At 38.8% G+C, this 27,279-nt stretch overlaps 1 protein-coding gene across 6 annotated transcripts in view; it reads left to right on the top strand.

The window, feature by feature from the left end:
* Positions 1 to 27,279, top strand: part of LOC126470158 (protein O-linked-mannose beta-1,2-N-acetylglucosaminyltransferase 1-like) — a 2,280,325-nt gene that overhangs the window by 2,235,103 nt on the left and 17,943 nt on the right. For 5 of the 6 annotated variants that reach the window (XM_050097778.1, XM_050097779.1, XM_050097777.1 and 2 more), the window contains 2 exons: positions 9,560 to 9,753; positions 17,684 to 17,792. In XM_050097778.1, the coding sequence (XP_049953735.1) occupies positions 9,560 to 9,753; positions 17,684 to 17,792 (303 nt within the window). The remainder of the gene's footprint in view (positions 1 to 9,559; positions 9,754 to 17,683; positions 17,793 to 27,279) is intronic. The other variant, XM_050097781.1, reaches the window with a different exon arrangement.

Here is a 27,279-nt window from a genome sequence, read left to right as displayed (position 1 = left end):
CAACTAAACAGAACTATATGAATCAATAACGAAGGCAAATAACTTGTGCGTAACTATGCGTCCAACTGTCTGCGTTTTCCTTACAAACCGAGAAGCACTTTTAGGGCAGTTAAGTAAATATGGTGAAATAGGTGAAATTAAATACTTATGTTGTCTATCCTCTTACCAGAACACACTTGGAATTCTGCTGGGTTATTCAGCCTTGTCCAATAGCTGACTGGAAAACAATGCACAACAAGATCAAGATAGTTACTGATGTTTGAGCAAAGGGTACATAAAAAAATTCAGCTGTAAAACAATGTAGTGATGTCACTGAAATAGAAACCTATCCTTACAGGAAAAAAAGACATATTGAGTAAGTAATATGTTAAAGTGTTATTTGTGCTGTGAAACAAAATGTTAGATTAGAACAGCACTTCTTGATCATGGAAGTAATGGGCAAGACTGTGATTGTAACATTGAAGTGATCACTCTTGCACACCTCAAGACTGCACTTGCTATGTACAAGAATAATTATTAACAGCAAAATGTGAAAATACAATTAAAAAATAATCTTTTAAGTCATTGGTGGATATTTGGTAATTAAGAAAAATATCAGCAGTAGTATCTGCTGTTTTAAATATATCTGCCAAACATCCTGCTACAGAAAATGATGTACTTTGCAAATGTTTAAAAGGGTTTTCTAGCAATATTGCAACAACATTTAAAAGAAACTTCCTGGCAGATTAAAACTGTGTGCCCGACTGAGACTCGAACTTGGGACCTTTGCCTTTCGCGGGCAAGTGCTCTACCAACTGAGCTACCTAAGTACGACTCAAAGCCGGTACCCACTGCTTCACTTCTGCCAGTACCTCGTCTCCTACCTTCCAAACTTTACAGAAGCTCTCCTGCGAACCTTGCAGAACTAGCACTCCTGAAAGAAAGGATATTGTGGAGACATGGCTTTGGAAGGTAGGAGACGAGGTACTGGCAGAAGTAAAGCTGTGGGTACCGGCCGTGAGTCGTGCTTAGGTAGCTCAGTTGGTAGAGCACTTGCCCGCGAAAGGCAAAGGTCCCGAGTTCGAGTCTCGGTCGGGCACACAGTTTTAATCTGCCAGGAAGATTCATATCAGTGCACACTCCGCTGCAGAGTGAAAATCTCATTCTGGAAACATCCCCCAGGCTGTGGCTAAGCCATGTCTCCGCAATATCCTTTCTTTCAGGAGTGCTAGTTCTGCAAGGTTCGCAGGAGAGCTTCTGTAAAGTTTGGAAGGTAGGAGACGAGGTACTGGCAGAAGTAAAGCTGTGGGTACCGGCCATGAGTTGTGAGTCGTGCTTAGGTAGCTCAGTTTGTAGAGCACTTGCCCGCGAAAGGCAAAGGTCCCGAGTTCGAGTCTCGGTCGGGCACACAGTTTTAATCTGCCAGGAAGTTTCATATCAGCGCACACTCCGCTGCAGAGTAAAAATTTCATTCTGGAAACATTTAAAAGCATTTTCAGTCAGTGTTTCAACGTTCTTAAGTGTTGACTGTTATTCAGCTATTATAACTGAGTTTGAAATGAATGACTGCTCATAGCAAACTACAATTAGATGTTAATGGAAATCAACACATTTTAAGGTGGATATGAACAAGATGGGGTTAGATGAGCCATTATTTAAAAACTATATGTTATTAGAAGAGAAATAAGGATGAAGAAGATGATGAAATGAAATAATCAGCAGTTATTTTTGGATGTGGTTTGAAATGTGTGATACTAAATAAATGAGTCAAGATGGAGGGAGGAAAAGAATAGAAGGTTGAGTACAGATTGAGAAAGGAAATCTGGAAGTATCTCGATGTGAATTTATGTAATTTCTATTATTCTAAACCTGTATTTAATGACATAGGACAAATGACATAATAAAAGAAAAAAGATGTTTCAGAGCACCTACTCATAGAGGACTGTATAAATCTGACTAGCTATATTTGTATTCAAGCATCTGGAACAAGTACGATAAAATGTGGGAAAGTAGTCCATAATCAATGACAACTGCAGAAGCTGAAAAAATATTCTAACTGAAAAATGAAGACAGTCATTCACATCAGGAAGATAATGAAAACAGGTGAAAGTCACAATGTGTATGTATAAAAATAATAAGTGATCAGTGAGCTGCAGTTAAGAAAAATTGATCAACAGAATTTGTGTTAATGTACAAGAAGTTGAGCATGTTGTGATCATCATGTAAAAACTCTGCAATATGTCAATATAAATAAATGTGGTTTCCATCTCATACCTCACACTTGAGCTACTGCTGAATTATTAACTTCAAATAATGATACCTAAATGATTGCACCAGCTTATCTTACATTGGATTCTGCCAGTTTCTGAAAGAAAAATAATCTTCAGTATCTAATAGTAACTTAAAAGTGCTGAAAGAACTGTAAACTGCTTATAGTATGAAGATAAGGTCTATAAAATAAATAATAATGCAGTATGATATGACAACTCTTAACACCACAGAGATGATTTAGAAGGGTCTGCTTTTGACTAATCCAGAAAAAAAGCTCTGAAATTCTTCTGCTGACTCATGAATAACAACAAAGAGGATTACAAATGTTTTTCAAGTAGGCCTTCAGTTTAAAATCAGGAAATCCTATCTTTCTTGTCATTTCACTATTATTTTTGCTTAATATTTTTAGACTGTCCTATTGCAGTGTATTTTATGAATATATCATGTATTGATTTCATATGTCACCATAACCTGCACAAAGCAGGCAGAGTTTCTGCTAATATGACAGTATTTTCTGTATCTGCTTTGACTTTATGACACATTTTTCATAATGTTTGTAATTTTTAAGTGATATAGTTACTTGGTGTTTTATTGTTGGATCAGCAGTAACACACAACTATTGTACATTAAATGATCAAACAGAATACTAAGAACAGGAAAGGTAGTCTGCCACAGATGCTAGTAATTAATAAATAATCACTTTAGACAAACACTGAGTCACTTCAGAGGTAATGATATAATTAGCATGTAAAGAGCTCTGAAACAGAAACACTGCCACTGCCAGGAAGCTACTGATTCCTTTGTGTTGCAAATGAGTTAAAAACCAAATAAAAAGAATAAATACAAAGGATGATCATTAAGATAAAAATGGATATCAGGAAGAATTCAGTCAGATGAAACACACTAACTTTCAACTCGGATAATGCAAATATTGGCATGAGGATAGGCATTTAAACAAGCAATCAACAGTGTGAAAGTGATAGTTAAATACAGATAAGAAAGTTTATTTGTGTATTCATTAGATTTAACTGTTTCACCTGCCAAAAATTTACAGAATCAAATGGCATTGATATTTCTCCTGGGAAGAATAGCAAGTCCACGACATCACCAGAAACACACTGTGCAGCATAAAGTTAGGAAAAAATAAAACAATTGCAAAACCAAAGAGATTTAGAAAAAAAGTAAATTAATGTTGATCCCAAAATATGAATACATGAGCTTTGATGGTAATTTTATCTGTGATGCCCCTGGCCTATGATAAGGCATACAGATTTGCAGATGCTCATATACGTTTCTACACATTTGTGTTAGAGGGCTTATATGAACCAGAACATTATACTGAGTCAAAACAGTATAAATATGAAGTTCTGTAAAAGAAGAGGAGCAAAAAAATTTAAACTGAAAAATGTTTGTATGTTTATCCTCTGACAATCTGTACACACTGGAAGAAACTTAGTGAATGTAGTATATCTCATGGAGATAAAGCAAAGTTGACCAGCTGCATCCCAGTAATGAGTGACTACAAATATGATAAATGGGTCAACTGTATGGCAGTGGGAATTGCTCATCTTCACAGAGAATCTCAGTTTCCTTTCAGAAGCCAAACTTGATGCTCACTGATCTGGAGAGAACCAGTAATAAGTTACACCCTATCAGAAATGCTTTACCCACTTCAGTCCTGTCATGTGAGTATTCTTACTTGTTACAAAGATGCCAATGAAAGAAACATATAGCTCCGTGAGTGTGACACCACAATTTTTAGGAGGGATCTTAGATCGTCACATCAGACAATTTGCAAACTAATGAGGACCAGTCTTCATGAGGAAAATTCCTATTCACACTGAGCACCTCTAATAGCCAGTGCTAGGAGGTGCACAGTACCCAGTAATGGGGAGATCAACAGACCCTGTACCATAATTATACTGAACATTTGTGGGATGTTCTCGACCAGCATGTGAAAGGCCTTGCCTCCTATTGCTGTACCTGCAAAGTGTTTGTGAAGTACTCTCTGAAGACAATGGACACAGATACCAACCAAGCTGAAGCAGAACTTCCTTAATGGCATGCTGCTGCAGCAGGAGGAGGAGGTTTGTATTAATGGTTAGGGTGATGATATTTCTCAATAGAAATTAACTGCATTTTTAAAACAATATTTTTCCATAAATCCTTTTTTTCTTAATTTGTTGGCTTCCATAATTTTCATCAACTTACTGTACAGCTGTAATATTCATTTAGTTATAAGTAAGTCATATGTACCCAAATTAATTATTCTTATGACTGTATGCCCCAATTTCTGTTTATTCTTAATTTAGGAACAGCATTGTCTGGTAGGAGTGTCAAAAACTCATGCATCTTCATTGTAAGAAAGAAACTAATAACTTCTTAGATAGATACCTTTTGTCATTGTCATCCTGGAGCAAGCACACAAAATCTTAATTCCCATGGGTGTGTAGATGTTTACTTATTATTGATGGATAACCAAATACAAAACTGAGGCATAGAATTTCATCAAGTTTCTGCACATCTATGAGAAAGGAAGCACATCCTATTAGATTTAGTAATGTGTAAAAAGCAACCACAATGGTCAAATGAAGACTCTGTATATTTTTGAGTCAGTGGGGTTGTTTCTTCATATTTGGTTTTGTAAGAGGAAGATGATTACAAGAAAATAATCCAAGAAGATTATAGACAGAAAATGTTTTGACTATTACCTACAGGCCCTTGTGGATTATCATAAATCTGCAGAATGTGGATGTTTCCTATCCCTTTGTGGAAACACATTCATGAGGAAGTGGAATGAGAGAAGGCATACCAGTGTAAACTAGGTCAAACGAATATTTCCAGTTGTGTGATCACAATTTTTAAAAGCTAACTTTACATTTTTTACCCATGAACAAAGGAAATAAATAAGCAGTGTGAAAATACATCCATTCTATCTTTCCCGTGTCAAGACACACCAGTCACTCTCTTTCCTCTCTATCCTCTCTATCCATGATTATCTTTTTCCACAATAACAGAGTTGATGCTGGCACATTAACTCACAGTTGCCCCATAAAATACATGTTTCATTGCTGAATATAAAATCTAATTATGATGGATTCCAATGTATTCTGGTTTCCAGTGGAATTATATCCATTTACCTTGGCTTTGAAGGGAGAAGTGGGTGTTTCCTACAAGTTTCTTTCCAGGGTACATTCACTGAATACTCTCAAGGCACTCAATGAACTGAAGCAGGTGAAATACTTGAAAAAGAACATTTGCATCTCATCTTCATGGGACCTATCAGTACTGCATGTCAGAAATATCTTTCAGCATGTGAATTATGTAGCCTTTTTGTGGGTAAACAAGTGAGGAACCTACTGAACCCCCTTGTTTGTTTTCACCAGTTTATACCAGTGAAATGTCATTGGGCCAGCTTAAAATACAACAGAATGTGTAGTCACAGATACAATTTACTGTACTCATTTTGTTATTATGTGAGTAGTGTAAAAATTATCCTACATGCTTGCTGATACTGGAGGAGTATTTTCATATTAATTACATTGTCCTCTGCCATGATGATTTCTTCACAGATTTTACCAATTTTGTGGCCTGTAGATGATCAAAGAGTAGTTGCTCTGCTGGAGTGTAAGCAGTGAGTGATTGAGAACACTGAAAACTCAGTGGGTGATTTGGCTCTAAATGAATGTTGCATGGTGGGGAGATGCCATTGGATGCTTATACATGATTCATCAGCTTTGGTCAGAATGATTAAATGTGACTCACCTTGTTAAATTGCCTGACAAGTGTCAGTTGCAAATGACTATTATGTAAATACACTAACTTCATTCAAATTAGAAATAGCAAGGTTAGCAGGCTACAAGAGGTGAGCTTTCCTTCCAAACTTAGAGAAGTGTGTTGAATTTTGTACACTGAGAAGACTAGATACAAATACAGCAGCAGACATGGGCAGGGATAAATTCCCAGCCTTTGTGAACATAGTTTCTTGTATATTCAAACAGCAATGTGTGACTGTACTCATTTGAGGAACAAACCAAAATAGCCTCCAACTCCACTGGCTTGAATATGCACAGTCGCATGCTGAATGTCAACAGTTCACAATTTTCATTGATATTCACTTCAATGTGGACTACACAGATGGCATGAGACATTTTCAGGGTAAATGCCATATTCCCGAGTACTTATTGATCATCATACCAAATAAATGGAGGTGATTCCCACTGCTCTAATCTTTAGGTAAAAGGTCTGTTCTAAAAATACTGAAACCCTTTTTTAACAATTATTTTATTCAACTCACAGATGCTTAGATCTTGTCTCCTTAAAAGTACTGTGTTATATTCACAAATTTGTCCCAGCAGTGTCACCACTTCGCCATGCAGTCATGGAAAGCAATGTTTGGAGAATCCAATAGTATACTTTATGAACTCTCATTATCGTTACTGTTGATTTCCAAATGGCATCCTTTCAACACTGATTTTAAGTTTGGGAATAAGGATAAGTCATACGGGGTGAGGTTTGGAAAGCAGGGGGGTTGAGGAAGGTCATTCATTTGATGTTCTGCACCAAACTCATGAATTGATAAAGCTGGGGTGTCAGGCACTTCATCATGATGAAGAGACCTCAAGCAGTTTTTCAACAATTGAGGTTTCTTTCCATGAAGGTTCTCACTCCAAATTTTTAAAAATTGTGTGTAGTAATGGCGGTAGACTATTTTTTCCCCCTTCCCCTCACCCACACCCTTTATAAGCCCACTTTGGTCACTGCATTTTTTTTTTCTAAAATTACTAGAACCATCTGAGATTCCATCTTCTTCTGAAGATTTCCTAACAGTCAACAATTTGTACATACCACACCCCTGATTTCGTATGTAAACACCACCAGTTGAGGTGTAGGGTAATCTTCAATTGAAGACAACTACTTTTGATTAAGAAATAACAGTCTTTGTCCAAGAGCACCACCTCCTTAAGCCTACTTCAAAAGCTCAAATACCTCCACATAAGTTTTCTCCACTTTTGTATTAATTTTTGCTTCATCATTGTCACCATAATTCAGACTCTGGATAAATCATTGTGAACACTTTACTGCTTTCCATTGAATTAACAGCTCAGAAAGTATGTGAGGTGTCAATAAAATGAAATGATGTGCTTTCTTGAGAGCTTGTGATGGATGTATTGCTGTCAACAGCACTTCACAAGGATGCTTCATTTACACCACACTCTCAATGGTGTCTGCTACATGAGAGAAGACGGAAAGCTTTAAATGGTACCAATTATTCAATGCATTCCTGGATTTGCATTCCAACAGGATGGACCGATGACCGTAGCAGTCTGGTCCCTTTAATCCCACTCCAACAGGATGATGGTTCTTAAAGACATACTGTCTTCTATAAGCTAACTCATAATGATTTATATTTACAGGTATCCTGCTGACACCATCTATGAGAAACAAAAAGAGTCCTTAAAACTTTAAATCACAGGGTACACATAGTGTCTGATACTGACAACTTACAAGACAAAACTGGCAGAACTAAAGGCAGTATTCCAGAAAAAAAGAAAATAGGTTTTCATCACATCAGATCAAGAAAGCAATGCAGTCCATGGGAGAAGGGAGAAGGAGGAGGAGGAGGAGGAGGAGGAGGAGGAGTTGGGGGGGGGGTGGAGATTTTAAGTCTAAGTCTGCTGCCTTTATATTCTCTTTGTGGGATGAGTTTTCTTAAAAACTGTGAGAATCATTTAAAAAAACAACTAGTGGAAGCTATCTTTGTGCCACAGGTCAAGATAACAGTTCTTTTATCAAGCATTAAGGACAATCTACTGCAGCAGTAGATAAGAATGCAGAAAATAACAAGTCTGTGTGGTTTCTCCTGTACAAGGTTTGCAGCATTCACTTTACAGTAATCTTTATATAACAAAAACAAGAACAAACCCATTACCATTCACAGAATACTCCACTGCTTGAAACTTAGTTAGCTGTAAGACTTAACTTGCAGCAACCATTTTGATGTGTTGGCAAATGTGCCAACACCTTGTAGATAGAGGAGGCCGAAATGCACGCTATCTAACGCAGACGGGCGTGAATTCTGGAACAGGATAAGTAGTGAATTCTAATAAGAACAGTATGCAGCTCCTCGAATACTTATCTTTTAATTCCTTCATTTGAGTACAGCATTCTGGATGAGACATTTCATACGATAACTATCAAACTATGTAAGGCTAATGGCGCCTTGCTAGGTCATAGCCATGGACTTAGCTGAAGGCTATTCTAACTGTCTCTCGGCATTTGAGAGAAGGCTTCGTCAGTGTAGTCGCTAGCAAAGTCGTCGTACAACTGGGGCGAGTGCTATCCCGTATCTCGAGACCTGCCTTGTGGTGGCGCTCGGTCTGCGATCACACAGTGGCGACACGTGGGTCCGACATGTACTAAATGGACCGCGGCCGATTTAAGCTACCACCTAGCAAGTGTGGTGTCTGGCGGTGACACCACACATTTAATATTTTACAATGTGATGACCAAAATGGTGTCTGCTTATAATTTTAATGTGTGGGCAGCCACAAAATGAACAAATAAATCAAATTAATATGATATCTGGTTCCCAATGACAATATTTCTAGAATCAAACTGAAGCTGCTTCATCTTGGGAATTCCTATTGCAGCACACAGCTCTAGATAACTTTTATAAAATGTGAGGGCTATCAAAGGAATAAAATATATGGCGCCCAACATCTACATCTACAACTATTCTGCATGCCACCTTGCAGTATGTGAGAAGAATGACTGCCAGTAAGCCTCTGTGTGGGCTCGTATCTCTCTAATTTTATCTTCATGATCTTTCCATGAGATATACATGTGAATTTTTCTAAATGCGTAGTTAAGTTGGCAATACCTTCTACACCATTTAGCCACAGATATGTTTTAATGAAATAAGTGTAACTGTTGCACAAATGATGGGTTTTAAACAGTAGTTTAAATTTTTTTAAATATGAAGAACACATGTCAATAAAAAATCCATAAAAATCAAAATGCAAGAACTTCTTGGGTGATAATGTTAAAGGGCGAGACAGTAATATCATGGAAACATATTTTTCTGTGTTATGCATGTAAAATTGACTTGAAAAAAGAAATATCAAAAAGTTTAAACACATCATGTAGTCATAAATGTGGTAATCTCATTCCTATTTCTCATTGTAAAATAGTAAAATAATAAAAATAACCATATATTTGTGTTTCGATTTTAAAAATTCAAATATTAATTAATGAACAACTGATATTTCTATTAACAAGAAAATATTATTTTTTCATTTTCTGTTAGAAGATGTGGGACTGGGACATGTGGATGCGCCTTCCCGAAGTACGAAAAGGAAGAGAATGTGTCATACCTGATGTTTCCAGAACATACCATTTTGGAGCATCAGGGCTCAACATGAATTCATATTTCCAAGATGTGTACTTCAAAAAGCATTCATTCAACACACAGCCATACGTTGAATTAAAAAATATAGACAGGTAGATGCTGTTACATTGAAAATTGTTGTGTACTACTACAGTGTCTCTCTCTCTCTCTCTCTCTCTCTCTAACACAAACATACACACAAAATTCAAGCTTTCGCAACAAACTGTTGCCTCATCAGGAAAGAGGGAAGGAGAGGGAAAGACGAAAGGATGTGGGTTTTAAGGGAGAGGGTAAGGAGTCATTCCAATCCCGGGAGCGGAAAGACTTACCTTAGGGGGAAAAAAAGGACGGGTATACACTCGCACACACACACATATCCATCCACACATATACAGACACAAGCAGACATATTTGGTCTTTAAATATGTCTGCTTGTGTCTGTATATGTGTGGATGGATATGTGTGTGTGTGCGAGTGTATACCCGTCCTTTTTTCCCCCTAAGGTAAGTCTTTCCGCTCCCGGGATTGGAATGACTCCTTACCCTCTCCCTTAAAACCCACATCCTTTCGTCTTTCCCTCTCCTTCCCTCTTTCCTGATGAGGCAACAGTTTGTTGTGAAAGCTTGAATTTTGTGTGTATGTTTGTGTTTGTGTGTCTATCGACGTGCCAGCACTTTCGTTTGGTAAGTCACATAATCTTTGTTTGTATATATATATATATATATATATATATATATATATATGTGTGTGTGTGTGTGTGTGTGTGTGTGTGTGTGTGTGTGTGTGTGTGTGTGTGTGTGTGATTTATATCAGTAAGGAGGCAGAGAATGATGTTTTTACAATCACACCCACTGTTTATTTTATGTATATGACTGATTCACTCATGTGGTTTATGTCAGGACACAGAGATGCAATTTTGTTCAGTATGCACAGTTGTATGAAACGAAAAATCTGAGAATGATATTTAGAATCTCAAAACTGCTCATGTGAATAAAAATATCTTAACAGTGTCTGTTCATTCAGTTAGTCAATCAGTCTTGGTAAATCCCGTCATGAAAAAGAGCTGTCAGGGATACAGAACATGGCAAGTTACATCAACAGGTAGCAAGAGCCACTGCAAGCAACTTCTGCAAAATGAACTGCCAAGAGATTATGAGCAGTGTTAATGTAATTACATTGACAATTATGGGAATGATTTCTGAATTACATTATTAGGAGAAAAGCAGCTACTTTAAAAGAAGCCACTGCTCCTTCTCTTACACTACTCAGCTATAGGCTTTAGTTAATACTTCAAACAAAACCATTTATGTATCAGTACACAGAACACCATAAGCTGTCTGTGTATACAGGATGTTTGAGACCTGTACCATAAAGGCATCTTTCTTGGCAACAGTCCATCAGATCTTATCACGTAATATACATTTTAGACTGTTGGTGCCTGGCATTAAGGCACTGATGAGTCTGCAGCCCAAATTATAATGCAGAAATTCTGAACCATACTGATTTGTGGCATCTTGCTTTCTTTATTTAACTGATTGGCTGGTATTAAAAATGATCTGCCTCCATCATTCAATGGTCCTGTATCAAGGCAACACATCAGTGGGTCCAGAAGGCCGAGGAAAATTGTTATTAATGTATTAATTTGGATATTAAATTTATCAATCTGTCATTAACTGTACATTAGGTCCATTACTATTATCATTGGAATCATGATTAAGTGTACTGTATTAATCCATGACTGGAAACATGATTATTACATAAGTAAACACTCTTTCTGTAAAAGGGGCTGGAATTCACAGCAGCTGAGGCTTCTCCACATGCGTTTGATATGTCACAGAAAAGTCTCAGGTTTACACCTTTTTCTAGCCACAGCTGTACACACATCTGTGCATTTTGAGTACTTTGAAGTATCTTTGGAGGTTCCTGATATATTTAGCATATTCTGTCTTTCACATTACCTCACATTGTAGGATAATATTGATACACAATGCTTTAATGCATCCCGAAATGTAATAAGCAAAGGGAGTTAAATCTGGGGTAGCAACATCAGTGGCTATGTCACTGACTCTCTCTACCATCTGCTCACCAGGAAAAGTTTAAGGTGCACCTGGCCACCAAGGAAAAATGTACTGCACATTCATCTTACTGTAGAACACCTTCTAACAACTCTGTCAGTGCATGTTTGAGAAATTCACCGCTCACCATTTAATTCTTCATAAAAAATAAGAGCACAAAAAAAAACAGTTGAAAGATTGGAATTAGTGGGGAAATCTATGAAAATATGCAGAAAATATGAGGAGTAATGACAAAGCAGAAGCTAATCTTCATTGGGCTCTTCTGTGGAATGAAAGAGAACAGGCTAATGAAAGAAATATTCCCATATTTCTGACAAAAAGGAATCATGAGTAGCATAGATGACAGAAATAAGAAAAGGACCAGAATGAAACAACATCAAAGAATTGGACATACAAGAAAAAATCTTTTTTTAAAAATAAAATACTAAATTTAGAAGGCTTTCAAAGCAGAAGAAATAAGAAATGAGTAACTACGAGAGCAGAAAGAAAAAGACAATGGAAGAGAGGATTAAAGAGTGCCAGAAAATGGGAAACAAAAAAGAAGAAGAACTTAATGTGTTATATGATCTCTTTCAGTAAGTACGAAAATAAAAAAAGTCCAGTAACTTTATCATAGACGAGTCCACACCAGATGTTTATGCTCCAGATGTGGTGGTAGCCTTGTTGGCATAACCAGTGGAGATTCTCTTATGCTTAATAGTGCACACTGTGGATATTAATGTCACCATTATATTTAAAAGTCAGTTAGTGCAGTGTCTGTCACAATTTTTCATGTGTCTATAGTAAATCATACAGCTGATGTAATATCGTATTCACAATTTGTGAATACATTTTGTAAGATTTAAAGGTGGCTTCATCAGTACACAGGGTCAATGGCCTTGCCACAGTAACAACACCAGTTTCTGTCGGATCACCAAAGTTAAGCACAGCCTGGTTTGGTTAGCACTTGGATGGATCACCATCTGGGTCTGCTGAATTATGTTGGCAAGTGGGGTGCACTCATGTGTTTTGAGGCCAATTGAGGAGCTACTTGATTCAGAAGTAGCAGCACTGATCATGAAAACTGAAAACTGCCAGGAGAGCAGTGTGCCGGCCACATGCCCCTCAGTGTCCACATCCGGTGAGCCTAAGGTCTGAGGATGACATGGCAGCCAGTCGGTACCATTGGGCCTTCAAAATCTGTTCAGATGGTGTTTGTTTGTTTGTTGAACAGTACACAGTATAACAGTCATGAAGTCAAAATTTTGATTTACAAACCAGATGCAGAAGGTAATTCTTCTCTGGAAATAATCTTCACTTAATGCCAGTCACATCTGACCTCTGTCATTAATACATGCCTCCAACTGCTGAAAAAGATGTAGTGACTGGCATGGGCAATCTTGAAGTCTCTTCGATCCCTGTTAGTAGCTAATTCTGGTGACATTCTCAGATTTCCATAAGCAAGCCAAATTCTTCATCATTAAAATATACCATTACTGAACAAATAACATAATAAATCTGAAGACATCACAGAAACCTCTGACAGTGACCTCTGGCAATGTACCAGGAAAGAAACTTCTTGTTAAATGTGAGTAATGGCATTAGTAGTGAGGAAATGAAAGCTACATTGTGTATCATCAATTGATTGAGTGGCATGGAATACAGCCAGGTAGTTTTTCTTTTTGAAGATATCCCCAGAACAGTCCAGAATACAAAAAAATCTTTTTAGTAAAAAAAAATGTTCAGGTTTGAGAGCTCTTTTCAAGGGTACTAAAATTTTTTTCCATGTTTCCATCTGAAATTCTGAAGTTGACTTCATTTTCTCTATTTTCCAGAAACTTTTGGGCAATATTAAGTGTAAAATTCTCTTCACTCTTATCAGTTTGCCTGTAATGCATTTTACCCATAAAAGATTGGACGCATCATATCCAGAAAAAAGTGCTTATTCGGGAGGTCTGAAACATCCTGTATACTGGCCAAGTGGAAATCTGTTTAATACAAACTTTAAAGTTGATTAGAACTTACATCCCTAAGACCAAATATTCGAAAAATTACTGGAGTGACTGATAAGGTACCCTTTCACTTTTCTCCTTAATACCTGGGGATTTTTAGTTCCCCACTTGAAATCTACTGGCAGCTTGTTACAGACTTTTGCACCAGAATATAAAACACCATTGTCAACCTTAGAGAGGGAAGAATAACCTACATGGAAATTATTTTTCCTTTTAGTATTGTTGCTGTGAATTTCACATTGCATCCTAAAATTTACTCTTGTTGTTAACCGCAAATACCATTGGATAGTAAATTTACTGTCACATATGTGTAAGACTCCTTAGGTCTCAGAAGAGGGTTCTGATGCATATTTGGTTGACAGTTTTAAACAATATTCTTACAGCACACTTGTGTAGAGTAAATAATTATTTTACATTAACTGCATTGCTCCACAAGAATGGTCACTGCCAAACTGTGGCCTAGAGCAGAGTTGACAACACAGTGATGGGACAAACTGCATATGAATTCTCTTTGCAACACATCCTTCAATACTGTAACCCTCCTGGCTTCAGTATTCACTAGCCCCTGCCTGAAAATCCAGCTCCACTCCCACTCCACAACCCAAGCTTCATTCATCCTGCACCCACACACTTCTCTCCATAGTCTACCCTCCTCTGTTCACTCTTGTCCTCCCAGTCCACTTCTCCTTGTCATTCTGTGCTCAGTACAAATCCCTCTACCTGTGATCAGAACAAACTCAACTGTGCCACACTCCTGTTTCATGTGCCAGTCTCCTCTCCCTCCCAGCGAATAACAGCCTTTTTCCATCTCTCCCTCCCACTCACCCCAACTCCTTTCTCACCTTCTCCACTCCACCTGACACAACCACTCACCGCAGTTGAGATGCAGTGTAAGCACAGTGTAGCCACACAGGAGTAGGCATTTGTACATATGTATGAATGTATGTATGTACGTACACTACCTGAAAAAAAGTGAAGCAGCCAGAAGGAGAGGAGGAAATGAATGGAAACTTAATGGGTTGAGAAGTTATCTGATTTTATTTCAGTAATTACCAAATTGTGTCAGATTTACAAAGAAGAACTCACTTATCAGTATCACATTGCACCCCCTCTGGCCTAGATGCATGTACTGATTTGTTTGGCAAAGGTGTCATAAGGCCATAGTATCCTCTACTGAGACAATCTGGCCCACAACTGTTGTAACTGGCCCATGATATTCTGGATAAAGGCACTGCAATGTAGCTAATATTCAAGCTGGTCCCACACCTGTTCAATCAGGGACAGATCTGGGGATCTTGCAGGCCACAGTAGTGTATCAACATCACACATACAGTTTGTAGGGACACTTGCCATGTGTAGATGACCATTATTCTATTGCAAAATGGCAACATATTACTGTTACGTAGCATTTAACACACGAGGATGCAGAATGCCCTTGACATATTTTTGTGTTGTCAGAGTTCCCTTGGTCATGACCAGCCACATCCCAAAGTCATACCCAGTGGCTCCCCATCCCATGACACCAGGAGCAACATTGCTGTGTCTCTCCAAAACTTTGAACCATCTTCCCAGGTCGCCATCATATTTGCTAATGACAGTTATCTGGGGTAATGCAGAATGTTGATTCATTGCTGAATGTGGTGCAAAGCCATTCATCAGCAGTCCATGCCTCCTGGTCCCAGCATCACCCCAAATGCAGCCGTTCATGTTGTGGTGTTAAAAGAAACCTATGCATAGGACATAATCCCCTCATCTAGCTGCTGTTAGTGTTCAGCCAATCGTGTTGGATGACACAGAATGTTGCAGGGAGTTTACTACTTGTTCATAGATGGCAGGCAAAAATGTGAAGTGGTGACAGTGTGCCTGGTGCACAAAATGGTGATCATCCCTTGTGGTGACCATAAGTGGTTGACTGGAACTTCGATGACATGTATGCCTGCCCTCCCATTCCCATGCAGGTGAGTATTGGGCCACTGTCATGTCTGAATGCCCCACAAATCTGTATACTGCACAATTCATCCAGTCAGCCAAATGGGGATCCACAATGACACCCATTTTGAATCCTGTCAAGTGCTGATAACACTGTCTCACATAAATGTCCAGCATCTCTGTGTCCTTCACAATGATCACTCAATATCTGATACTGTTCTCACCCTTTATATACCCTCCAGCTTAGTTCAAAAGTTAAAGAAAGCTCTCAACTATTTTCAGTATGGACTGTACCTACTGACGACATAGTATGTGGGATCATAAAGTGACCATCCATTTAGTCTGTGTTGGATGCACTGTCATTTGGGCCTGTATCATCACTAAAAGATGCCCACAATAAAGATATGCTTGTAGGTCAGGTAAAACAGTGGCATATGGAAGGTGAGAATTGTTTCAGATATAGCCTGAAAAAAATTGAAGGTGTTATTTTTCATATACTGGCACCAAAATATGTGCCACCTTCCTCAAGTTAATTCTTATGTAGTGATAAATATTTGTTGATGCATTGTGTATTGTCAATAACTTTAAAGAGAATGCTACTGAACAGGAATCCTTCAGATTGTAGCACACTTGTGCATAGTTTAAACTCTTCCTCCACAGTCACTTTTAAGTGATGTTAAGCATAAAGAATGAAATAAATGTTTTTATACTCTGTCCAGTGACATTAATGTGCTCACCTGTCAAAAGCCTGAATAACCACTGTGTGCAGTGCTGACTGTTGTGAAACATGCAGGAAGAGGATCAGTGAGGTTCTGGAAGGTACTGACATGAATGTGGAGCCATGCCAACTTCAGTGCCACAGCCAGCTGTGCAAGGTTTCTTGGTTGAGGATCCAAGGCACAAACAGCCCGACTGAGTGGGTTTAAATCTGGGAAGTTGGGTGGCCAGGGGATTATGGTGAACTCATCCTGGTGCTCTTCAAACCAAACACATACACTGTGAGCTGTGTGACAACTTGCACTGTCCTGCTGGTAGATGCCCCCATGCCAAGGATAAACAAACTGCATGGTCCCCAACATTAGATACATGCATGTGTTGAGCCATTGTGCCATCCAGAATGATGATATCACCCAGGAAATGCCGCAAAAACATTCCCCAGACTATAAGCCCCCCGTCCTCCAGCCTGGAACTTTCTGACGAGTGTTGCAGGGTGTCTGCTTTCAGACATTTCACACTGTTCACACCAACAGCCATCTGTCTGATGGAGCACAAAATATGATTCATCTGAAAAGACCACCTGTCGCCACTCACTGGACATCCAGTTTTGGTATTGGTGTGCATAGTCAAGCTTTTGATGCCGATGAGGATCAGTCAGCAAGATTCACTGAATGGTTGTTGATGATACACGGTTGGTAGCCTTCTGGTTCATTTTGGCAGTCAGCTGCTCAACACTTGCACATCTGTTCATGCAGTCACATCTTGTCTCATTCACCTTCATCACCTATGGCCCGTGGTCCATCACAGTTGCCTCAGCCCCGGTTTGGATAGTGCTATTCTGTCATGCAAGGTATACTTTACCCATGGCAGCCTGCAAACAGTGTACAGACTTGGTTATTTTAGAAATGCTTCCACCCTTGGCCCAAAAGCCGATGATCATGTCCTTTTCGAGGCAGATAAATCACTCCATTTCTGCATTATGATGAGGACTAGACTGTTTTCTGCATCCACCCTGACAGGCTTTATATACTCTCCACTGTTAGTGCAGCCACCTGCAGTCTGTGAGTGGTTATTGCATGCTAACACTGAACATTGGTGGTGGTCACATTAATGTGACTGGACCATGTATTTTGAGCATCTTTTCATGCATTGTACTGTAAATTAAGATATATGTCACAAGACTGAAGACATCTAAGAGTCATTCATGCATTAAAATTCTTTAAAAAAGTGGCAAAATTAAAACACTTAATGTAATGAAATTGTAATTCTAGATTCATTTTATGTGTGCAAAATTGGAAAATCTACATTTTTTTTGTTTTGTTCTATTTTAGTATCAAGAAAGATAATTATGAAGAAGTGATCATTGGAATGATAAAGCATGCTAATATTTTAGATCACAGCAAGTCACCATGTGAAGAGAGTTTTGTCCCAGAAAAAAAGGTTTGTCTTGACGCAGACATAACATGCATATTATTTGGCAAGTTCTTCATTTTGTTGTTGATGTTCATTAGTCTCACATTACTTCCACAGATCATGTACTCATAATCAAAAGAAAGCTGTACTAATAAATTGTCATTTTTCTGCTTTTAATTCTTCTCTGATTTTCAGCCCAGATGTGTGGTTTATAGCAGGTTGCTTGTCTAGATTACTCCACAGTATTGCTTCGAATATGCATGATTTTCTGCACATTGCATTAATAACTTAGTGCACCTCCTTCACACAGTAGGGGGCATTTTTTTATTTCTCCTGTGGAGAGTAGGCCTACTTGTAGTTAGCTTAATTTTCCCAAGTGGGACTGTATAACTGCATGTGAAAAACAGAGTAGCAACAACAGTTAAAATCAAATTCAACTGCAAGCATGACTTGTTTATACAATGCACTCCAGTGAAGAATACAGCTAATAATGTACACCTAAATTGTAGTTATGTAACAACAAACATAACTGTGAACCAAAACTTATTCTTGAACTATATACATATATTCATCATGATCCCACATCACTTTCTCCATCTATATAAGAGAGCTTCTGTAACCAACAAGTTGATCGCACAACAATCACACTTCTGCAATTTTTTATATTTATTTAAGTGAAGTTTAGAACTCAAATATCAACCATACAAAGCATTTAAGCATTTCAGTGCAACTCTAAAAAATTGTCAAGAAAATAGGGTTTGAAGTTTTTCTGAGCAGCTTTGATACTCAAAGACAGATTGATTTTTTGATAAGCGGCATCACACTGTGATAAAGTACTTGTTTGCTGTGTTGGCAGTCCAGGTTTGAGTCCTGACTGTGGTAAATTTTTAAATAAATGGTCATGTTCGACACACATTTCTGTGAAGACTAAAATATGTGAAGATGAAAAAAAAATTAATTTGTAATGTTTTTCTTTAACTGAAATGAACTTTATTTATAATCTTTCATAAAAAATTGATAATTAAGAATTTATATTTGCTATGTAAACTAGATTTTTGTATGTGATATGAAATTTGAAATGAGAAGATGTCCATTTTTCATAAAACTGAGAATTAGATGTGTCAAACAGTATACATTTGCTGAATTTTATATTTAAATTGGGAAAAAAAAGAAAAAGAATAGTTCAAAATAAGACTTGAATGAGAAATTACCAGTCACAAGCACTACTGATTGTTTTTTTCCCAACTTTATGCATTGTACACCTCATGGAAATGCTTGCAGAATATGCACCTTTGTGTAAAAATTTGCATCAATCAGAAACTGAACCAGGGTGCCCACTTGGCGGACAAGAACTCTACCACAGAGCCACACTGCCTGTTGAAAAATTGAACTTTCCTTGAGGTGTTAAAGAGAACTTCAAACCGTCAGAGTTTATTTTCTTGAGAATTTTTGAGAGCTGCACCTATCAGCTTTGTGAGACCAATATTTGAGTTCTGAAATTCACGTACCATGAATACAAAAAATAACAAAAATCTGTCTGCCATGCAGTCCCCTTGTAAGCACAAAAAATATGAATTCAGTTTAATGAACCAATTAGGATATATAGACAACATAAAAATGACAAAATTGTGCTTTTTGCAGATTACACTATAGGTTCGAACAGCCATAATTAAATAAATTTGGCATCAAAACAAGCCACTTGCTCCACCAATACCTATGGAATTCCCAGTTGTGTGTGAAGAAATTACACCAGATTAGTGAACCAATATAGAGATACAGGCAATTAAAACTGTCAGAAAAGGGCTCTCAGCAGTTTGTGCACTTAATTTGAATGACTACTAAATATTTGTCAAATCTGCTGTACCTGATGGTGTATCAGCACTGCTAAGTTTTTGCCTGGAAACTAACTGCAAGAGCACTTGTTTGGTTGCTCAGGTTGGGAGTGCAATATCTCTACTGAGTGACTATACAGGTTGTAGTACAACATATTTTTAAGAAGGTAATACCACATTTCTTGGTAGAATGTTATTACAGTACATGTACTTTGTAGAGAAACTAATTGGTTTGACTTTAGGTAATGCTCACAACCTTGCCACATTTGGTACTCATGTTACTTACTATTTGAAAAAAAAAACTGTGGGGCCTGAGAAAAGTGTAGACCCTAAGATTGGGTTGGGATGGAAATGGTCACCTGGAAAAGTAATTGGAAAGGGGGGAGGGGGAAGAGGCATATAAAAATGATCTGTATAAGTTTTGAAGCCACTGGGGTTGTTATACTGATTGGTGACAGCCACAGTGACATTAAGTCCAAGTTTGAATAAGTAATTGGGCAACAGTGGGTAATAACTAAAAAGAAAGGATTTTTGATTGTTCTGTATCAGTTCTTACATGAATCATGGGGACATTCTTCCCTGGCATGAAAGTTCAGTTTCCCTCAGTGCAGCTTGTGATATGTGCCAGATGTAGCTAACACATTACTATCTGCTGTAAGAGGAATGCCATCAGCTCTGCAGAGAAAATGCAATTTTCATTTGAAAACAGTGCATAAATTAAATTTTTCTTCACTCTTGGTGAATGTCTACAAATCTAAGGCTTCAGCTTTGTGTTGAATAATTCACTTTTTCTCAAACAGATTGGACTTGTCAAAAGATATAATAGAACCTACTGAAGTAGTCATTTTCCATTCACACCTTTCTTGTTATAGCCCTGAGTGATCATTTATGCTTACAGGCAATTTCAGACAATTTTTCACTCCTAGGATGGTTTAAATCTCTGCCAGCTTAATGGCACTGTGTGTGTGTGTGTGTGTGTGTGTGTGTGTGTGTGTACATCAATGGAAAAATAAAATTAGTACACCATTTTAAAAGTTTTCAATTCACTCAGGATTAATTGTTGCAACAGTGCCTGTGTAATATATGAAATGATTACATTTACAGATCAACAGCACACGCGCTTCTGAGGTACCGGGTATTGACCCATGTTGGAACCCTCATATTACTATGTGGTGTAGCCTCCATAGGCAGCACTGCAGGTGCTGACTTTGGCATCCAGTTGATCATACAGATGGCAAATACTATCCTGGGATCCTGCTTGACCTGTTCACATAGTACTACAAGAGTTGCTGGTTGACAAGTTGTACAAGTCACTTCTTGTTCCATCATATCCCACATATGCTCAATTCAAGACAAGTCTGGAGACTGTGCTGGTCAGGGATTTTGCTGCACATCTTGCAGAGCATGTTGAGTTTCACAGTCAGTGTTTGGGCAATCATTATCCTGTTGGAACAACACAGCACCTTCCTGTTGCAAGAATGGCAAAAAATGGGTCTAACAGCATTATACACATGCCAAGCACTGGTCAATGTCGCCTCCAGAAACACCAAAGGTGAATGTGAGTTGTAGCTTATCACACCCCAGACCTGGTGTGGGGCCAGTGTGTCTTGAATGAATGCAGTCTATGAGACAGCGCTCACCAGGTCCATGCTGTACATGCAAATGACCATCACTTGCATGCGGGTAGAATCTGCTTTCATTGCTGAAAACCATGGCATGCCATTCTATCTTCCAAGTGATCCTCTGATGGCACAAGTCAAGACATGCCTGTCAATGCTTTGGTGTGAGTGGGATAGAGGTGTGTGCGCCCTTAGTCCCAATGCTAATAACCAGTTCATGACAGTTCGTGTTGACATGTCTGGGCTCCCAAGCCCTCTTATCTGTTCTATGGTAGCTGTACAATCTGGCACTACTGCCCTTACAATATGACGATCCTGGCAGGCATCTGCGCTGTATGGACATCCAGAACCTCGTGTAAAGGTGTGGGAATATTAATGTGGCCATTGATACCAGTATCATTGCACAACTGATACAGCATGTCCAACTTGTGTGCAAGTCTCCAAAAGGACCATCCCCCAACTCAGAAGACCACAGTTTGACCCCTTTTGAAATTGCTTAGTTGGCTCTAGGAAGCTTGAGTGTGTGTCTGTCGCATGGCTGCCTGCCTGCTTCACATGTTCACACCACACTGAGCCTTCTAGCTGTGAACATTCATTATGAAAGGATAGACACAGATGGCACTCTGGTAGCTATACCACTATGCTATCTGTTGGCAGACAATGCTGAAACCATTATCAGTACATCTATTATCCCTCAGGTGCCATATGCCATCATCAGCATATGGACATCCAGGACAAATTCTTTTTTTCTGTCAATGTGTAGGCTGAATCACCTAAAACTTGCACTGCAAATATTGTGGAAATGGAAAGAGCTATTGATGTGTGGTTTTGCAGAAAGGCTTGGTAGTCAGGGGCTCATATTGTTAGCCAATACAAAGATTGTAATAATAATTAGAAAGTATATTTTTGTGCAAACATACACTTTTTAAGTGGAACAATGACTTTTGCAATTAACAAACTAAAATCAGGGTAAATCAGAATGTCAGTGGTTCCTGTTGCAGGATTCAAGTGCAAGTCATTTACAAGATACTCTAATTCGAAAAGTTCCCCTACTGACACTTGTTTGGGCCATTCAACCTGCTTAGTCGCTAGTCATGATTTTATGTTTGCTTACAGTGTGCTTGTGTGTTTCTTGATTACATTGCAAGTTGCTAGTCAGTTAGTGTGTGACAGTCCAAGCTGTAGGTCACAAGAGGATGAGGGAATTTGCCAATGCATACAAGCCAACATGCTCATGGTGTATGGAGGGTGTAGGAAGAAAGCAATTCATTCTTATATGGTATATGTGGCAAGATATCCCAATAGATGTCAACCATCTAGGCAATTATTTATCAATCTCTTCAACCAGTTGCTTGAAAATGGTAGTGTGACACCTAGACAATGTAACAGAAGGAAACAAATGATGACAGAAGAGGGGGATATTGATGTTCTTCCTGCTGCTGCAGTTTTCAGCATGTTAGCTCCCACACAATTGCATGAAGAAGTGGCATGACTCAGGCATGTCTCCTATGCTTGCTCCATCAATACAGATTCCTTCCCTATCACATGTCTCAGATTTATCATGTATCTTGTTTAGTGATGAAGCCATGTATACCAGTCATGGCCAGATAAACTGCCAAAACATGCACTATTGGCCTGTTGACAATCCCTGTTGGCTTCATCAGGTGGAATATCAGTGTCCATGGAGTATAAACGTTTTGTGTGGGATAGTGAAGCATCAGCTCATAGGCCCGTTTTACATTTATGGAACACTGAATGCACACAAGTATCACATCCTCCTAACAGACCATCTTCTACAGATGCTAGAAGATGTTCCTCTGCAGACTAGGAGGAACCTGTGGTACCAACATGATGGCTGTCCAGCCCATAGTGCACAAAATACTACAGCACATCTTCAAAAAATTTTTCCAAATCATTGGACTGAATGCAGAGGACCTGTACCTTGGCTGGCCCATTGCCTGGATTTGACACCTGCAGGCTTTTCTCTGTGGGGAATACTGAAAATACTGTCTGCAAGGGCATACCAACTACACTTGATGATTCGTAACAACATATTACTGCAGCCTGCTCAGACATCTCTGCTGTAATGCTAGCACATGTACAGCAATTGTTCCATACCACACTGGAAGCATGTATTGCCACTGCCAGTGGTCATTTTGAACACAACCTGTGACAGTCAATTGTCTTATTACTGGTCAGAATACACATAACTAGTGTATGCGCTTGTGTTCATCATAAGCGTGTGCTACAACAGGTATTGTACAAGTGTAAGTGTGGGAACTTTTCAAAATACAATATCTTGTAAATGACTTGCACTAGAATTCTGCAACAAACATCACTGACGTTCTAATTTACCCTACTGTTAGTTTTTTAATGTCAATAGGCATTGCTCTATTTAAACAAGTGTATGTTTGCACAAAAATACACTTTCTAAGTATTATTATAATCTGTTGATTGGCTGACAATACAAGCCCCTGACTACCAATCCAGTCTGTGAAAACCGCACAGCAATAGCACTTCCCATTTCCACACTATTTGCTTAAGTTTTAGGTGACTCACCCTGTGTGTGTGTGTGTGTGTGTGTGTGTGTGTGTGTGTGTGTGTATGTTCAAAACAAATACATCAAAGTTTTTCAGCAGCCACCAGGGCCAGATTAAGGCCCAAGTGAAACATGCCACTGCTTGGGGCACTACAACTGCAAGATTTCTATACAGGATGTATCACAATTAGTAGTGGTCATGTGGGGCACTGAGGTGAGAAGGATTCTCAAGTATAGGATCAGAATACTGTGTGTATCACAATAAACAAAAACTAACACAGATGATAATGTGCAAGGGAAAAGAGGTAGAGGGGGTGAGGCAAATAACAAGTTTCTTGTGTGGAAAAATGTTCTTGAACCAGCCCTGGCCCTGGTGACCACTCATTTTGAATTGGGAAATCTAAAGAAGTACTCCTATCTTTCAGCTTCCTTCCATTCCAAAGAACTGTTTCTCACTGTTGTAAGTGATGCCAAATTTGATATATAAATACATTGTTATCAACAGCAGTAAATACTTCTCAATTTAACCCCTATGCCTGTCATATTATTATATTACATGCAGTTACAGAACTGATGAGGAAGGTGGAATACACTTGTAGGTTCACTGACCTTTCAGCCATTAAGCTGAAAAGTGTAGTTCCAGTAATAGTGACTTAATTACTACAGTTTCAAAATCACCTAGGAGATATGCAGCTCAATGTGTTACACCTTTCTTTTAGACATTTAAAATTCCATTTCTTCCTTTCTTTTTATAACCCATGTGAACTTATATGTATCACCCTGAATGAGAGACCTTACCCATGAGGATATTTTCTAGGATGGCTTCACTGTGCATCTGAGATGGACTATCTTTTTCTTCTACTGAGGCTCTAATATGTATGCCATACAGATGTGTGTCTCCCCTTTCTTATATCATAATATCCATGTCAACACCTATTCCTGTTCAACATAGCACAATATACCTACAGCTCTCCTAAAGAGCCTTACAAGCTCCTCACAATTAGGCACAGAATACCCTAACTCTTCCAACACTAGAATGGCAGCTGAACAGTTTATTTTGATTTCATAAAAGGTTAATGCAACAAATAGATAGACGGTAGCTGTATAACCACTCAACTGACAGACTGATCAAATTATGGCAAGTTCAATAGTCAAGAAGTCGAACATTATATTGTTTGTTACAGCTTTTGTATTTTCTTTGTACTACTGTGTAGCTGGGAAAATGTGCCTGTGTGGTGCTCTTTTGTTGAGAAGTAAATTGTGGTAAATAAAGAAGGATTCATTAAAGTGCAAACTGTATACACGTGTCATCTATAATGGTGACCCTGACATGACATTTTGTGGAATTTCTTTTTTATTCTGAGCCATAATTACACTCTGACATTATGACGATGCCCCCCACCACCATCAAGACAGAAGATCAAGGATTGCCGACAACTGATTCTTCCTCAGTCTCCTACTGTTCCTGACTTACATACTGCCTCTTCTGCCAACACCTTGAGATGGAGTAATGTAAAGCTACTGCCTTTTTGGCCTGCAAGGCCACAATTATGGTTAGCACAAGCAGAAGATGCCATTTTTCAACTGCACACTACTTCAGATGCAGACCAATTCACCATTGTCTTTTCGCAGATATACTTCATCATTATTGAGCAAGTGGATATTCTGGCTCCTCATTCTTTTGCAGTGTTCAGAGAAACTGTTTTGCAGCGTTTCCTTGTGTTCCCAGAATCTTGTTGCAAAAGACTGTGGACAGTAATTTTGGTGCTGGTGTATCCCCCTCCCAGCTACTATGCTCAATTTGTGCTTTGGCAAGTCTGGAACTCCTTAAGCAATGGATCACTGACACAGGGAAGGCTCTGTATGAGGCTCAGGTGGAATTACAAGGTTTAATGACAGTACCCATTGACACTGTCCATCGGGCCAATGTCATTGCGCAACAGTTGCTTCAAAAATTCCCTGCAATTACAGTTCTGATTTGAGTACTGAGCCAGTGGAAACATTCCACCATCCACCACATTCACACAATGCTGGGACAGCCTGTTGCTTTCCGCCCACAGAACTACCTCTGGAGAAGTTAAGGGCAGCTAAAGCTGCTTTCAAAGCAATTCTAACAGACAAAACAGTGTCTTGCTCTAACAGTGTATGGGCTGCCCCCTTACAAATGGCATATGTGCAGTGATTATAGGGACTGAACTCCCACACTATGCCAGACTAGTACCCAATACTGAACGTGTTGGATTTGGTAAGTAGTTTAGAAGGTGCCTCTGCATTCAGTGTCATAGATTGCTCTAAGGCTTCTGCACAGATTCCGATGGCAGAGGCAGAGAAGCACAAAACCACAGTTGCAATGCCTTTCGGGCTATTGCAACACACCATCATGACTTTCAGTCTTCATAACACTGCTCAGATGTGACACCATTTTATGGACAAGATTCCATATGGTTTAAGCCATGTTTATTGCTTAATAAAGCATTTGTTCATTTTTCTGATAATGTGAGTGACCGTAGTTCCCATTTGAACATGGTTTTCTCTCATCCTGATCCATACAGCATCAAAATTAACAAGGGCAGATGTGTATTTGGTAAGGAAAAATTACAATTCTTGGGTTACCTTGTATCAAGAGACAGTATTTCTCCTACTCCTCAGAGAGTCTCAGATATTTTGTGGATGCCCCTTCCCATCACATTCAGTTATGAAGGTTTGTAGGTAAGGTCAGTTATTACCGGTGACACCTGGTGAAGTTTGCAGAAATTACAGGACCTATCAATAATCTGCTAAAGGGCAAACACGCTTCTGGTAAAAGAAAAGTCCCCTTGATGGGTCCAGCTGAAGAGGCTTTCAAGTCTGGAAATTGTGTTTAGTGAAGTCTGTATTATTGGTCCACCCCATTTCTGGTCCACGGATGACTCTTTTTGTTGACGCCAGCCAGTCGGCTGTGGGGCCAGTACTCCAGCAATTAGTATCAGGAATGTAGCAGCCACTGGCTTTCTTTTCAAAAGGTGTATCGTCATAGCACAAAAAAATATTAATTCTGTGGGTGTCTGAACTGAAATCCCAATGTACACTCCATTATGTGGAATTTATTGCCCAGTACTCTACTGATGTCAACAGCATCTCTCGGTCTGACAACATTGTCGCAGATCGCTTATCACACAATTGTGCATCTTTGACTTGTATCACTTGACAGCTATCACAAAGGACCAAGATTCTGATGCGTTTTTACAAAAGTGTCAGCTCAATCCGGCATCCACTAGCCTGAAACTTGAATGTGTGCCAGTACAGGGTTCTCAATTCCTCATATGGTGTGACACTCCTCAGAATGTTTTGTGCTAGTTTATTCTATTACATTGGTGGCACACCATCTTTGATGTTTTGCACGCCTTGTCACATCCTGGTATCAGTGCTTCTACTAAGTTTGTGGCCTCCCAAGTGGTGTGGCCAGGAATGCGAAAAGATTGCTGGTGCTGGGCATGTAATTGCATACCATGAGAGAAAAAACAAAATTGGTCACCTCATGATCT

This window comes from Schistocerca serialis, chromosome 3 (genome assembly GCF_023864345.2).
Source record: "Schistocerca serialis cubense isolate TAMUIC-IGC-003099 chromosome 3, iqSchSeri2.2, whole genome shotgun sequence".
Classification (NCBI taxonomy): domain Eukaryota; kingdom Metazoa; phylum Arthropoda; class Insecta; order Orthoptera; family Acrididae; genus Schistocerca; species Schistocerca serialis.
This window is presented reverse-complemented; position numbering and strand designations above follow the sequence as displayed.